General features: G+C 62.0%; 2 protein-coding genes across 2 annotated transcripts; one reads left to right on the plus strand and one right to left on the minus strand.

Annotated features, from left to right (window-relative positions):
• Window positions 1–1848: 1848 nt before the first annotated feature.
• On the plus strand, window positions 1849–7725 carry LOC119863291 (tubulin alpha-4A chain). The gene is made up of 4 exons (XM_038421494.2): window positions 1849–2063; window positions 5362–5584; window positions 6163–6311; window positions 6669–7725. The coding sequence occupies exons 1-4, from the start codon at window positions 2061–2063 to the stop codon at window positions 7641–7643; spliced, it is 1350 nt and encodes a 449-aa protein (XP_038277422.1). The 5' UTR covers window positions 1849–2060; the 3' UTR covers window positions 7644–7725.
• A 1341-nt stretch (window positions 7726–9066) lies between these two features.
• STK16 (serine/threonine kinase 16) lies at window positions 9067–13987 on the minus strand. Its single transcript, XM_038421495.2, has 7 exons — window positions 13818–13987; window positions 12041–12260; window positions 11010–11143; window positions 10629–10749; window positions 10185–10280; window positions 9957–10078; window positions 9067–9852 (listed from the first exon to the last, which is right to left on the minus strand). The coding sequence occupies exons 1-7, from the start codon at window positions 13901–13903 to the stop codon at window positions 9714–9716; spliced, it is 918 nt and encodes a 305-aa protein (XP_038277423.1). The 5' UTR covers window positions 13904–13987; the 3' UTR covers window positions 9067–9713.
• Between the last annotated feature and the right edge of the window lie 205 nt (window positions 13988–14192).

The raw sequence follows: 14192 nt of genomic DNA on the forward strand, positions 1-14192 counted from the left end.
GGAGGGAGGTTACCAGTGAAGTTCCTCAGGGATCGGTTTTGGGACCAATCTTATTTAATCTTTTTATTACTGACCTTGGCACAAAAAGTGGGAGTGTGCTAATAAAGTTTGCAGATGATACAAAGCTGGGAGGTATTGCCAATTCGGAGAAGGATCGGGATATTATACAGGAGGATCTGGATGACCTTGTAAACTGGAGTAATAGTAATAAGATGAAATTTAATAGTGAGAAGTGTAAGGTTATGCATTTAGGGATTAATAACAAGAATTTTAGTTATAAGTTGGGGATGCATCAATTAGAAGTAATGGAGGAGGAGAAGGACCTTGGAGTATTGGTTGATCATAGGATGACTATGAGCTGCCAATGTGATATGGCTGTGAAAAAAGCTAATGCGGTTTTGGGATGCATCAGGAGAGGCATTTCCAGTAGGGATAAGGAGGTTTTAGTACCGTTATACAAGGCACTGGTGAGACCTCACCTAGAATACTGTGTGCAGTTCTGGTCTCCCATGTTTAAAAAGGATGAATTCAAACTGGAGCAGGTACAGAGAAGGGCTACTAGGATGATGCGAGGAATGGAAAACTTGTCTTATGAAAGGAGACTTAAGGAGCTTGGCTTGTTTAGCCTAACTAAAAGAAGGTTGAGGGGAGATATGATTGCTCTCTATAAATATATCAGAGGGATAAATATAGGAGAGGGAGAGGAATTATTTAAGCTCAGCACCAATGTGGACACAAGAACAAATGGGTATAAACTGGCCACCAGGAAGTTTAGACTTGAAATCAGACGAAGGTTTTTAACCATCAGAGGAGTGAAGTTTTGGAATAGCCTTCCAAGGGAAGCAGTGGGGGCAAAAGATCTATCCGGCTTTAAGATTCTACTCGATAAGTTTATGGAGGAGATGGTATGATGGGATAATGGGATTTTGGTAAGTAATTGATCTTTAAATATTCAGGGTAAATAGGCCAAATCCCCTGAGATGGGATATTAGATGGATGGGATCTGATTTACTATAGAAAATTCTTTCCTGGGTATCTGGCTGGTGAATCTTGCCCATGTGCTCAGGGTTTAGCTGATTGCCATATTTGGGGTCGGGAAGGAATTTTCCTCCAGGGCAGATTGGAGAGGCCCTGGAGGTTTTTTTGCCTTCCTCTGTAGCATGGGGCATGGTTGACTGGAGGGAGGCTTCTCTGCTCCTTGAAGTCTTTGAACCATGATTTAAGGACTTCAATAGCTCAGACACGGGTGAGGTTTTTCGTAGGAGTGGGTGGGTGAGATTCTGTGGCCTGCGCTGTGCAGGAGGTCGGACTAGATGATCAGAATGGTCCCTTCTGACCTTAGTATCTATGAATCTATGAAAAGACCCTGTGCAGAACTTTAAGTACACACAGGCCCCGTGGGCCCATGCATTAATTCGCCACTGTCAGCGAGGGGTGAGAGGGTCCAGCCTTCCCCGAGAGACCAGGATCCACATTCCAGGTATTTGTAAGACCTATGACAACAGAAACAGGCTGCCCGAAGGCGGGGGTAGCTTTCCCAGGGAGCCAGGCCCTGGGGCTGCAGTATCCTGGGGCAGGCCAGGCAGCGCTCTGCAGGGAGCAGGCTGCAGCCATGCAAGCTGGGGCCTGTCCTCTCTCCTGGCTGCACTGCTCGCCAAGGATGCAGTGACTGCAGTGGGCTCCCCACAGACCCACTTCCCAGACAGTGGCTTGGATTTGGACCCCTCCCGCAGGCATGTTCAGAGACATGGTTTTGCTCACATTGAAGCACATTCCCCCTTGCGGAGGGGTAACACCATGGGCTTGCGGTGGCGGTAATCTTAGGATGGGGAGTGTCGTGGTACAGGATGTTAGGACACCCCCCACTACAAAAACAAGCCGCGCCCCCTTTGCAAATCTGGCCGCGGGGGCGTGGTCAGACTCGTCATCCCGCGTGGGCGTGTCCCAGCCCCCACCCCTCCGTATATAAGGGCCGGTGCGCCAGGATTGCCGCAGACCTGAAGCTTCTCACCGAGACCTCGTCGCGCAGACTCACGTGAGATCCCGGCCCCTACTGCGTCATGGTGAGTGCGGGGCGCGGGGGGGCCCCGCTCGGGACCGGAGCCGCCCCGGGCTCTGTTCTGACCCGGGGCCCCGCCGCGCGCCTCCCGCCCCGGATCCCGTGCGGGACTCCTCGCCCCGTGCGCTCCGCGGCGGGCCCCGCTCCCGAGGGCGCCTGGCCCCGCCCGCCGCGGGGGGCTGCGGGGCCGGGCCGGGCCGGGCGCTCCATGGCGCGGGGCCGCCCGAAGGGAAGTGCCCGGCCTTGCTGGGCGCCCTTGACGGAGCCGCGGGGAGCCTGCGGGAGGGCCCCCGGCTCTGGGTTGGGGGGCAGGGCCCTGGCACCGCCGGCGCCCGCCTCCCCTCGGAGCAGGATGGGCCGGGCGAGGGCGACCTTGCCCTGGCCAGAGGCAGGCGCCAGCGCAGCGGGGGCAGCCCCGTGTGCCGGGATCCCCAGCCGGGCCCCCCCGGGCTGTGCTTGCTCCAGACGGGCAGGGGCAGCTGCACAGCGGGCGGGGGGGTTGGCGCCCGGCCCGACTCGGGAAGGACACGAGGGTGCTGGGGGCTCTGCCTGCTCGCTGCGGGGCTGCGCCTGGCTGGGGGGTATTAATAGGCGGGGGGCTCGCCTGGAAATAGCTCTGCCGGGCTCCTGGCCAAACTAGGAACCGCAGCCCTGTCTCGCTGCCCGGGGCTTGGGGAAGGGCCCTCGAGGCCGCCCCCTCGGTCGCTGCCCGTCCAGCGGCGGAGCCGGTTTTCCCACCTCGTGGCGAGGCCGCGGCCGGGCCCGAGGCGAGGAGGCCGGAGCGCCCGGGGCCCGTTTCCCGGCAGCGTTTCCTGCTTCTCGCCGCTCGGGCTGGTTCCGCGGGGCTGGCCGCGCTGCGCTCCTGGAGGCGCCTGCAAGGGCACGTCTGAGCCCCACCTCTGCCCCCTCAGCTGGGCCCCTGCCCGGGAGCCCTTCGGAGGGGCCGGTGGTGGGATGGTAGCGTGAGTGCAGCTAGACCCCTTCCCCCCTCCACGGAGGAGTCCAGGCCCACGGGGGCTAACCCGCGCCATGCACCCGGAGCTGGGGCTCGGCGCTGCCGGGGGCACCGGTGCCGCAGCCCTGGCGGCAGGGCTCGATCAGATCCGGGGGAAGGGGGTTTCCTGCCATCGCTCCCCCAGTGCGGATGGCGGGAGTGAATGTCTGGCGGGTGGGGCTAGTGGCTTCACAACCCTGCCTGGTTGGTCTGCGTGTGTTCAAATGTCTGCTGCGTAGTGGAGCTGTGACTCCCCGGCCGGGGCGGGGCGGGGGCTGGAGACGGTGCATCCACAGCTCGGGTTCAGCGCTGGCACGGCCTAGAGAATGTCCCAGCTCTGCTGATGCCCCTCGGTCCTGACCCACAGCCCCCTTCGTCCAGCACCTCGGGGAGTCGCTCCGTGGCAGGGGCCGGGACGGCTGCCGCATCGCACAGCCCCAGCGGCCGGGCTGTGGGGCCCGACTGGAGGCTGGGGTCGGTGTGGCTCCGGCGCAGCATAGGCTGCCAGCCCTGGGGGGGACCTGGCGGGCGCTGCAGAGCCCTCCGCGGGCTGCCATCGGAGACGGGGGATGCAGGCCGGCCCTGAGGTGGCAGCTGCACAGAGCGGGGTGCTTCCTCCTTGGGGCTTCCCCATAAACGGCTTGAGTTTGGGGCTGATGCTGCTGGCCGGCAGAGGGGCCTCCTTGGCTTGGCCCTCTGGCTGCCGCAGGAATCCCGGCTCCCATCCCAGAGCAGGTGGCTGCGACCCTGCGGCTCCTGAGGGCTGGAACCTGCCTGTGCCCCCCTCCCTGGGAGCCCCATGGTTGGTCCGGCTGGCTCCCTTGTTGGGGGGTGGGGGGAGTGACCAGAGGCCTCTGTCTGGCCTTGCAGGGCTGGGGGTCAGAGCTGCTGGGGGGGAGTGTTTAGGAAAGGGGAGGTTCTGCATCCCCCACAGTTTGGGGGGAACAAAGGCAGCATCCCTGCCACCAGCTCCCACCTGATGCAGCCAGCTCTGGGCAAACAGCCTCTGTGCTGTTGTGGGCACAGCTGAGCCTGCTGCCTTGTGGAAAAGCTCCCTCTGTCGTCCCCTCCCCGCAGCCCTCCTGCGGGTCCTGTAGCGGCTCCAGGGGGGCACTGCTCTATGCTGCTGGGCGGAAGGGCCTTATTCCCCATTACAGCAGGGGCAGGTACTAGGCAGCCTCCCTGCCTTCCCCACACTCTGATGCCCCACAGCCCTGCCCGCTGCTGGGTTCCCTTGGGATTGGGAATGGCGCCATGCCCAGCTGGCTGGGAGCAGCAAGGGTGGGACTGTAGCTCATGCATTAGGTATGTGCTTGTCAGCTCAGCACCTGCCTGATGCTGGAGCCCCACTGCAGTCCCGGCTCCTCCCTTCTCGCTGCAGCGAGAGGTTGGATGGGAGCCAGAGCTTGTCCCAGGAACAGGCAAGCCTCCAACTTTTCCCTGGGGGGCTCCGGGCAGCAGTAAGCTGGCAGGGGCTGCTGCAGTCCTGGGACAGTGAGGGGCTGTGGGCTGGGCACCACTTGGGTTTGATCCCAGCCCTGCCACCAAGGCACTGTGTGGCCTTGGGTGAGCCACCCCCCTCCCTAGGTTGCAGTTCCTCCCCTGCTCCTGCCCTGGTGTTTGCTCGATGCCTGTCCTTGGCTCTGAAGGTGGCAAGGGCCCAGGGTGATCCCTGTGGTAGGGAAGTCACACAATGCTCTGCGGCAGCTTCTCCAGGTGGCCAGCATGGCCCCGGGGGTTCTGTCAGCAGGGTGTGGCACACACAATCCTTAGGAGTGTGACAGCTGCTAATCTAGGGCAGGGCCTGCTCTGTGGGTGTGCATGTGGGGGGGGGGGGGGCACTGCTGCGCTCCTCCCCCACACCTGCAGTCTGTGCGGCGCTGCAGTGGGGCGGGGGGGGGGAGATGCAGCATGGCAGCCAGTCACAGCCCGCAGCATTTTTCTGCGTTGCATGACTCACCCGGCCTCCACAGTGCTGGGCACCAGGGTCGGTGGCTGCCAAGAGCAAGCAGTCTCTTCTCCCCAGTGACATGGACTCTCTACTTGAGCATCCCAGGCTCCTTCTGCTCTGGGCCAGGGCTCAGTGCTGCCCCAGGCTGGGGAGCTGGTCGCGGGACTGTTCTCCAGACCAAGGTCCCTTCTCCTACTGTGCTGACCCGCAAGCACTAATGTCCTGAGCAGTCTGGCAGCTCTCGCTGAACAGAGACTGGCTGCTGTGATCCCCCAGAAGTTTGGGGGAGCTGTGGGCCCCACCTCACCACCAGCACTGGCCTGGAGAGGCACCTCAATGGCCCTTCTCTCTCTGCAGCGTGAATGTATCTCAGTCCATGTCGGCCAGGCTGGCGTCCAGATGGGCAACACCTGCTGGGAGCTGTACTGCCTGGAGCACGGCATCCAGCCGGACGGGCAGATGCCCAGCGAGAAGACAATCGGGGGAGGGGATGACTCCTTTACCACCTTCTTCTGTGAGACGGGTGCCGGGAAGCACGTCCCCAGGGCTATCTTCGTGGACCTGGAACCCACCGTGATCGGTGAGTGAAGGCGCCTGCATGGGGTGGAGGTGCCTTCTGCCTGGCCTGGGACTGGCCTTCCCCACTGGGTGTGGGGGGGGGGGAGGGGGGCTTTGAGGATGAGAAGCACCCTGTATGCTGATGCTTGTTATCCATGACACAGGCTTGGTGCCCAGAGAAACCTACCCAACCAGCAGGTCTGCTCCCGCAACACCATGGCACTGCTCTGAGCTAGACTGAACTCCCTCAGGACAGCTGGTGCCACTTCCTGGTGTGGGTGAAATGCTGTGCCCCACGCCCTGGCGGCTTCCCCAGGGAAGTCTGTCTGGCAGGTTGTGCCCCAGGCCCTCCTGTTGGGTGGAGGATGGCCATCCTCCACCCCCTGCACCAGCTGGCCAGCTCAGTGCACCCGCCTCTGCTGCTGTCCGTGGGGTGCACATGGGACATTCAGAGGGGGTGAGCAGCAACACCAGGCTGCTTGGGCCAGCCCAGTGAGGCCAGGCTGGGGTGGGGTGCAGGCAGATTCTGTTAAGGGGGGTGGGGGGGCCCCACCACTCGCCTAGAGTCCTGTCCCACACCCCTCCTTTTGTATCTTCCAGATGAGATTCGGACCGGCATCTACCGCCAGCTCTTCCACCCAGAGCAGCTCATCACCGGCAAGGAAGATGCTGCCAATAACTATGCCCGTGGGCACTACACAATTGGCAAGGAGATCATCGACCAAGTGCTGGACAGGATCCGGAAGCTGGTATGCAGCCTGTCAGATGGGATATTTGGGGGGAGGAGGGGGCTGTGCTCTGCCCAGCCAAGGAGCTGGTAAGAGGGTTCCAGCTTCTTGCTGTAAGTCCCAACAAAACATGGTTAAACATGCTCTTGTCTGGGGAGGCCTTGGGAGCTGGTTGTACTTGGCAAGGGGTCTGGGACCTGGAGGGCTCCCTGTCTGACACTGGGGCTTGTTCTTCCCATGGGTTGGGTGGGCTGGCCTGGGAACTGGTGGAGGTCTCGCTCAGCTGGTTCTCTACCTCGGTCCTTGGCCGTGTCTGGGCTGCAGCCTCGATTGGCTGGTACTTAGTCTAATGAGCTCTGATCTTTGTTCTTCCCACAGGCCGACCAGTGCACGGGGCTCCAGGGCTTCCTGGTCTTCCACAGCTTTGGGGGCGGCACTGGCTCCGGATTCACCTCCCTGCTGATGGAGCGTCTCTCTGTTGACTATGGCAAGAAGTCCAAGCTGGAGTTTGCCATCTACCCAGCACCTCAGGTCTCCACTGCAGTGGTGGAGCCCTACAACTCCATCCTGACAACCCACACCACCCTGGAGCACTCGGACTGCGCCTTCATGGTCGACAACGAGGCCATCTACGACATCTGCCGCAGGAACCTGGACATCGAGCGCCCCACCTACACCAACCTGAACCGCCTTATTAGCCAGATCGTGTCCTCTATCACCGCCTCCCTCCGATTCGATGGTGCCCTCAATGTGGATCTGACAGAGTTCCAGACCAACCTGGTGCCCTACCCCCGCATCCACTTCCCGCTGGCCACCTACGCCCCTGTCATCTCTGCAGAGAAGGCCTATCATGAGCAGCTCTCTGTGGCTGAGATCACAAACTCTTGCTTTGAGCCAGCCAACCAGATGGTGAAGTGTGACCCGCGCCATGGCAAATACATGGCCTGCTGCCTCTTGTACCGTGGTGATGTGGTGCCCAAAGATGTCAATGCTGCTATTGCCGCCATCAAAACCAAGCGCAGCATCCAGTTCGTAGACTGGTGTCCAACTGGCTTCAAGGTTGGCATCAACTACCAGCCCCCAACCGCGGTTCCCGGTGGCGACCTGGCCAAGGTGCAGCGGGCCGTGTGTATGCTGAGCAACACCACGGCCATTGCCGAGGCCTGGGCTCGGCTGGACCACAAGTTTGACCTGATGTATGCCAAGCGGGCCTTCGTGCATTGGTACGTGGGAGAGGGCATGGAGGAGGGGGAGTTCTCGGAGGCCCGGGAGGACATGGCTGCCCTGGAGAAGGATTACGAGGAGGTGGGCCTTGACTCCTATGAGGATGAAGAGGAGGGAGAGGAGTACTGAGGCACTGGCTGAAGGACTTTCATGTTAATAGTGTTAATTACAAAATCCTTTAAACAATAAACCGTCTCCTTGGTCTCGAACCTGAGGCTGTGGCTGTTTCTTGCCAGGTGCAGGGCTGTAGTGTGTCCCAGTTCTGCTGCACTGTTAGTCCTAGACCCACTGAGCTGGCGCTGAGCGGGTCCAGTTACAGCCCTGGGGGCCAGGCTGTGTTGTGGCTGGGAATGGGGTCACAAGACATCCTGGGCAGCGCAGTTGCATGGCCATCAGCAGGGCAGGTTGCCCCTAAACCAGATACCTGGCCCCTCGCTGGGGCTATGGGCAAGTGGTGGCTGCTAAGCCCTAGGCCTGACCAGGTGCCCAGTGTGGCTTGGGCTCTTGGATCTATCCTGCCCTCTTGCTGGAGGAGGGGTGGGGACAACTCCACCAGCAAACTCCAGGTCCTGGGGGCTGCCCCTCTATGCCTGCTGTAAGTGTGCCACTGAGGGCAAGGGCCCTCCCAGGCTGCCCCCCCTCCCCTGCACAAAGCAGCCAGGGCGGCATAGCCAGTTCTGTTGCTTAGTGATGGGAAGCATCATCTGTGGGGCTAGGCCTTGGAGCCTGCCTGAGGCTGAGCCCAGGGTTGGACTAGCTACATGGGAGAAGGGGGGCATGTTACTCTGCTGGCTGCCTCTGCAAGGAGGGGTAGAGCCTGCCCCTCCCCCAGGCCTGGCTTGGGAGGGCCCCAACTCCCCTGGCTGTTGCCTCAGCAGCTGTAGGACTGGAGCAGGTGGCTCCATCTCAGGAGGTGGGGGAAGGTGAGCTGGCATCTGGCTGGGCTACACAGGCCATGCCCTGTTCCCCTCTCCTGGGGGTGGGGGGAACCTGCCTGAGCCAGGCTCTGCCCCTGCTCCCAAGGCCCCAGGTGGTGCCAGCCATTGGGCGCTGACTCTCCCTGCAGCTCATGGGGGAGGGGAGCAGCCTGCACTGGGAACCGCAGGGCCTGGCTCAGGATGGGGGTTGTGATTAATCATTGACTTATGCTCTGGCCCCAGCCCAGCACTGCCCTGCTCCCTAGTAACACTCCCAGTGCCACCCTCTGCTGGGTGAGCCCCAGCAGCAACCCCCTCCTCCCCCCCAAACCAAAGGAGGCTGCTTGCCCCCTGGTGCCCAGGCTGTTGAGGGAGGGGCAGGGTCTCAGCCAGATGTACTGGATGGGGGGGAGGGGATTTTTACATCCCAGAGGCTGCGTCATCCCTGCCCCATTGGCGGCCCAGACAGCCACAGCCCCTTACCCCTACCCCAGCAGGAAAGCCTCCGCCGGCCTGGAGTTGCACCCAGACAGTTGTAGAGGTTGAGCCTATCCCCAATCCCATATGTTCTCATGTCTGTCCTCCCCCCAAGCTGCATGGGGGGGGTCACAGGAATCCCACAGAGCCAGGCCACATTCTGTGCACACACTTTTTACTAAACAGACAAGCCCTGGTGGGGGCACAGGCTGAGCCCCACCTCCCTTCCAGCAGGAGAAGGGGAACAGGCTGCCCCTGGAGGGGGTTGCTGGGCCTGGGGAGGTGCTGGGTAGAGCCCTGCAGCAGATTCAGGCAACACCCCCTGACTGAGGGTCAGAAGGCAGCATCCCTCCCCATCGCCAACAAAATGCTGCAAAGGCCACCCCAGCTGGATTGCTGGAGGCAGCCCAGGGCCCTGGGGAAGGTGAAGTACTGGTACCACCCTCCCCTCCCCAGCCAAGTGGAGCTCTGGGGTGGGAAGGGGCAGGCTGCTGGGCCCTGGGCAGCCTTGCGCTCAGGACCTGTGTCCTGCAGCAGGCCCTAGCCAAGGCTGGCTGAGTTCCTAGCAGCGGGGCAGGTGCCCAGAATGGTGCTGAAGCAGACAGCATGTGCCAGCCTGGAACTGGTGGCAGGACTTAGCCCCACAGGGCTGGTTTTGCTTTTAACTTAAAATTCCATTTTAAAAGCAGTTTTGCGAGCCTGTCCCTGGGGCAGGTCAGCAGCTGCCTGCAGGCTGTGTGTGTGTGTGCGCTCCCCCCCCACACACAAACACACCAGTCCCTGTGGATACAGAGCTGTGCAGGGCTCAGATCCATGTGGTGTCCTGGCCACTTGGTGCTGACTGCAGCCCCTCGAGCTGGTCAAGTATGTGGGAGATGTGGGGCCGCTCCTGAGGGCTCACTGCCATCATGGAGGAGAGCAGGTGCTCCAGGGCAGCAGAATACCTGCAAGAGGCAAAGCAGGTCTGTGAGGCTGGGCCCCTGTGCAGGGGGTGAGCACAGAGCAGACCCCACCCCCCACCAGGGGGGCAGCAGTGCCTGTTCCTCACCTGCTGCTGGGGGGCACACGGAGCTGGTTCTGCACAGCCAGAGCCACGCTGTCACCCTTCTGGAAGATGAGGTCATAGGGGCCCTCGCCGAACATCATGCAGTACAGCACGCAGCCTAGGGACTGAACCAGGCCAGGTCAGTCACTCCCCTGAGCCCCCCTCCAGCCAGCAGAGAGGGAGGGGGAGAAGCTGCCCCGGGATAGGGGGGGTCACCAAGGGGTTCCTTACCCAGATGTCTGTCCGCTCGTCGATAACGCAGTGACTCTCCACTGTGAAGAGCTCGGGTGCCCGGTAGGAGATGGTGCAGCGCTGAGCTGCCCAGTCCTAGGAAGGGCAGAGCACAGGGTAAGCCCTGCAGCAGGACCATGGGGGCTGGCAGGACAAGACAAGCCATTTTCCACAGGGACTGAGCCAGGCTGGGGAGCGTCTGTTCTCAGTCACCACTCGCCTTGTGCCCAACTCTCAGCAATGGGGGGCAGGGCCTGTTGAGGGGTGGCAGGGCAGGAGGCCTGTGATTGGTGTGGGACAGGGTTAGACAGGGCCTCACCCCCAGGAGAGCCCCAGCTGGAGAGAGAAAATATTCCCAGGATCTCTGACCCCACCAGCTGATCCCAGCCCTCCCCCAGGGAGGGGCTGTAGAACCCTGGACCCCCTGGGCAGGGATCCTCCTACCTGCACAGCCATGGCCTCCCGGGAGCCCTTGACCTCAATGCGGGCCCGATTCATGGAGCCCAGGTCCATCAGCACTGGCTGCCCCTCGTCATCCAGCAGCACGTTGGTGGGCTTCAAGTCTCTGTGGGGACCAAGAGATGGCAAGTTCCCTGCAGCTTCCCAGGCCCTAGAGGGGGCATGGACCTTCCCCCACTCGTCCAGTGCTAATGCCCCACTCTGACCCACACACACAGGTCCAGTGCTGATGCCCCCACTTTGATCCAACCCACCCCCCACCAGTCAGTGCTGGCGCTCCAGCTCTGCATGAGGATCTTGTGCCCACTGCAGTCGCAAGGCGGACAGGTCTGGGGGCCGAGGGCACTAGGCCGTGGCTGGGCTCACCTGTGTGCATAGCCCTTGGCATGGATGGCCTGCAGCCCTCGGCAGATGCCAAGGAGAATGCGGACAATCCGCTCCTCAGCCAGGAAGGTGCCTTTGTCTCGCAGAGCTTCCACCTCGCTCCACAGGGTCCCTCTCTGGCAAGCAAACAGGTGGCTGGTTAGGGGGACACTCCCTGCAGGGCACTGGCAGAGGGGGCACAGAAAGCACCTTCCTCAGCTGCCTAGCCTGCCAGCACTGCCCCGCATTGGGGGCTAGCCCATGAAGGGCTTCCTGCACCAGCTCCTAGTAAGAGCCCTCTGCTAGTGGCTCCAAGATTTCCCAGATACGCGACAACAGGCTAGGGGGGAGGAGAAGCAGCTTTGGAGAGTGACAAACTACAGCATCCTGGCCCAGGCCTTCTTTCCCAGCAAGAAGCTGCTCTAAGCCATGGGCCCTGCCTCATCAGCAGGGACAGTGATGCTGCACACAGACACCAGTCATCTGTGGAACTCACTGCCGTAAGAGACAAGAGGGTCCCCAGAGCTCTGCCGAACTCAGCAGGGGCTGGAGGGGTGTCTGGACAGTGCAGACCCCTTTCTAAAGGCTATTTGCCCCAACTCAACACCCTCACTGCAGCCACCTGGGAGTTTTACACCTTCCTCTGCAGCTGCTGGGCCCAGGCCCTGCCCAAACCAGGACTCTGCTGGCTGGGCAGTCGCAGTCCCCAGCTCCTGGCCCTGGCTGTATGGGGCCCAGTGCAGTCCCTCACAGAGGTGGCTCTGACCCAGGTGTGGAGCAGGGCTGGAGTAACAGCTGCCTGGAGGGACAGTAACCACCCTCCTCCTCCCCCAGGCTGCATCTCCTACTCCCTTTGCCATTGGCCTAGAGTGCTGGCCCACAAAGGATGCATTGAGCTCCAAGGCCAGCTGCAATCTGACCCGTTGGCTACAAACAGAGCCTGGCACTGGGGCACCAGGCACGGTGCCCCTGGGGCAGAGGGATGAGCACCTCAGGCCCTGTCGTGGCTCCCCTGGGAGGGAGGGTAGCCTCACCCTGAGAAAGGGCAACAGCAGCCAGGCCTCGTGCTTGGGCCCTTTCTCCACCATGCAGTGGGCCTCGAGCCGTAGGATGTTGGGGTGCTCGAAGAGGCCGTGCATCTCCACCTCATGCAGGGCTTCCCGGCGGTCTTCCTTATCATGGCACAGGATGCGCTTCAGAGCATAGAAACGGCCGTCCTGCAGCCCCTCCACCAAGTCCACGTAGCTGAAGCCTCTGGGGGCAGAGAAACATGAGTGGGGCAGGAGCAGCTCCCAACACCCTAAAGCAGGGGGGCAGAGACATCATCAAAATGGCAGATGATGTTCAATGTTGGTAAATGGAAAGTAATGGGGGAAAACATAATCCCAACTCTTCCTACAAAATGATGGGGTCTAAATTAGCTGTTACCAGTGGAGAGAGATCTTGGCGTCATTGTGGGTAGTTCTCTGAAAACATCCACTCAATGGGCAGCAGCCGTCACAAAAGCGAACAGAAGGTTGGGAATCATTAAGAAAGGGATAGAGAACAGGACAGAAAATATCATGTTGCCTCTGTATAAATCCCTGGTACGCCCACACCTCGAATACTGCATGCAGATGTGGTCATCGCATCTCAAAAAAGATATATTGGAATTGGAAAAGGTTCAGAAAAGGGCAACAAAAACGATGAGAGGTATGGAACGGCTGCCGTATGAGGAGAGATTAATAAAACTGGGACTTTTCAGCTTGGAAGGAGACGGCTAAGGGGGGATCTGATTGAGGCCTATAAAATCATGACTGGTGTGGAGAGAGTGACTAAGGAAGTGTCATTTACTCCTTCCCATAACACAAGGACTAGGGGTCACCAAATGTAATTAATAGGCAGCAGGTTTAAAACAAACGGAAGTATTTCGTCATACGATACCCAACACCCTTCGCCAGACTATAACTGGGTTCAAAAAAGAGCTAGAGAAGTTCCTGGAGGACAGGTCCAGCAATGGCTACTAGCCAGGGTGGGCAGGGACGCTGTCTGTTTGCCAGGAGCTGGGAATGGGGCCAGGGGATGGATCACTGGGCGATTCCCCGTTCTCTTCCTTCCCTCTGAGGCAGCTGGCCGCTGTCAGAGGACAGGACACTGGCTAGAGGGACCCTGGGTCTGAGCCAGCGTGGCCGCTCTGATGTTATCTCCAGGGGTCCCTGCGCCTCTCCCGGGTGCAGGACAGGCTGCCGAGGGAGAGGGCGACGTGCCAGAGAGAGCCAGGCACAGAGACAGAGCCCCGGCCCCCCAGCAGCACGGCAAGTGGGCACACCATCGCCCGGTGCGCCCCGGGCCCCACTCAGCTCCCTGCCGCCTACCCAGGGGCAGCCTCCCCCGGGCCCAGCGCTGAGCCGAGAGCGGCTGCCCCGGCCACGCTGGGCTCTGAGCGCTGCGGGGCAAGGAGCCGGGCCCGCCGTCCGCACCGCGGAACACAGCGGAGGGGCAGGCGAGGCCGCCCCCGCCCCCGCCCCCCAGGCCGCGCTGCGACTGGCCCCTGGGCTCGCAGCACCAGGCGCGGGGCCGAGCCCTGCGGGACGGGGCGCCCCGGCCCCGAGAGCGCGTCACCCCCGCCGCTGGGCGCCCCCTTCCCAGGAACACAGCAGGGCCCAGGACGCTCTGGGGCCCGGGGAGCGGCAGCGAGCGCCGCCCCCCGGGCACGACACGTGCGGCCCACCCAGGGACAGCTTCCGGCGGACGGTGTCGCCGCCGGGCACCTTCCTGCCTCAGTTTCCCCGGCTGTACAGTGGGGGAGGGGGGAGGACCCCGCGCGCTCACCCCTCCCCCAGGCGCTGCAGCAGCAGGTAGCGCTGCCCCTCGAGGCTCAGGCTGCCCCGCGCGCAGGCGCACAGCGCGTGGCCCATGGCCCGTCCCGGGCCCGGCGCTGGCGGCGGCTGGGCGGGGGCGGGACCCCGGCCGGGACGTCATGACCCGCCAGCCCCGCCCCTTCCCGGCCGGCGCCTCGGCCGGAACTACCGCTACGTCATCACTCTGCGCCGGCGGCCCCGCCACCCGGGCGGGGCTGTGGGGCGGGGCGGGGCGGAGAAGAGGAGAAGGGGCGGGGCTGTGGGGGAGGGGAGGGGTGGAGGAGAGGAGAAGGGGCGGGGCAGAGGGGCTGTGGGGGAGGGGAGGGGTGGAGGAGAGGGGAAGGGG

This window comes from Dermochelys coriacea, chromosome 11, assembly GCF_009764565.3.
Source record: "Dermochelys coriacea isolate rDerCor1 chromosome 11, rDerCor1.pri.v4, whole genome shotgun sequence".
Classification (NCBI taxonomy): Eukaryota; Metazoa; Chordata; order Testudines; family Dermochelyidae; genus Dermochelys; species Dermochelys coriacea.

What these genes read in the sequence shown, in the direction of transcription:
- LOC119863291 (XM_038421494.2), top strand. An exon ending in CCTGGAACCCACCGTGATCG is followed by an intron (nt 5,585 to 6,162) that starts GTGAGTGAAGGC and finishes TGTATCTTCCAG; the next exon opens with ATGAGATTCGGACCGGCATC. An exon ending in TGGACAGGATCCGGAAGCTG is followed by an intron (nt 6,312 to 6,668) that starts GTATGCAGCCTG and finishes TTCTTCCCACAG; the next exon opens with GCCGACCAGTGCACGGGGCT.
- STK16 (XM_038421495.2), bottom strand. Translation starts at nt 13,903, where the DNA reads ATGGGCCACGCGCTGTGCGCCTGCGCGCGGGGCAGCCTGAGCCTCGAG. An exon ending in TGCTGTTGCCCTTTCTCAGG is followed by an intron (nt 11,144 to 12,040) that starts GTGAGGCTACCC and finishes TTTGCTTGCCAG; the next exon opens with AGAGGGACCCTGTGGAGCGA. An exon ending in CGTGTGCCCCCCAGCAGCAG is followed by an intron (nt 9,853 to 9,956) that starts GTGAGGAACAGG and finishes TGCCTCTTGCAG; the next exon opens with GTATTCTGCTGCCCTGGAGC.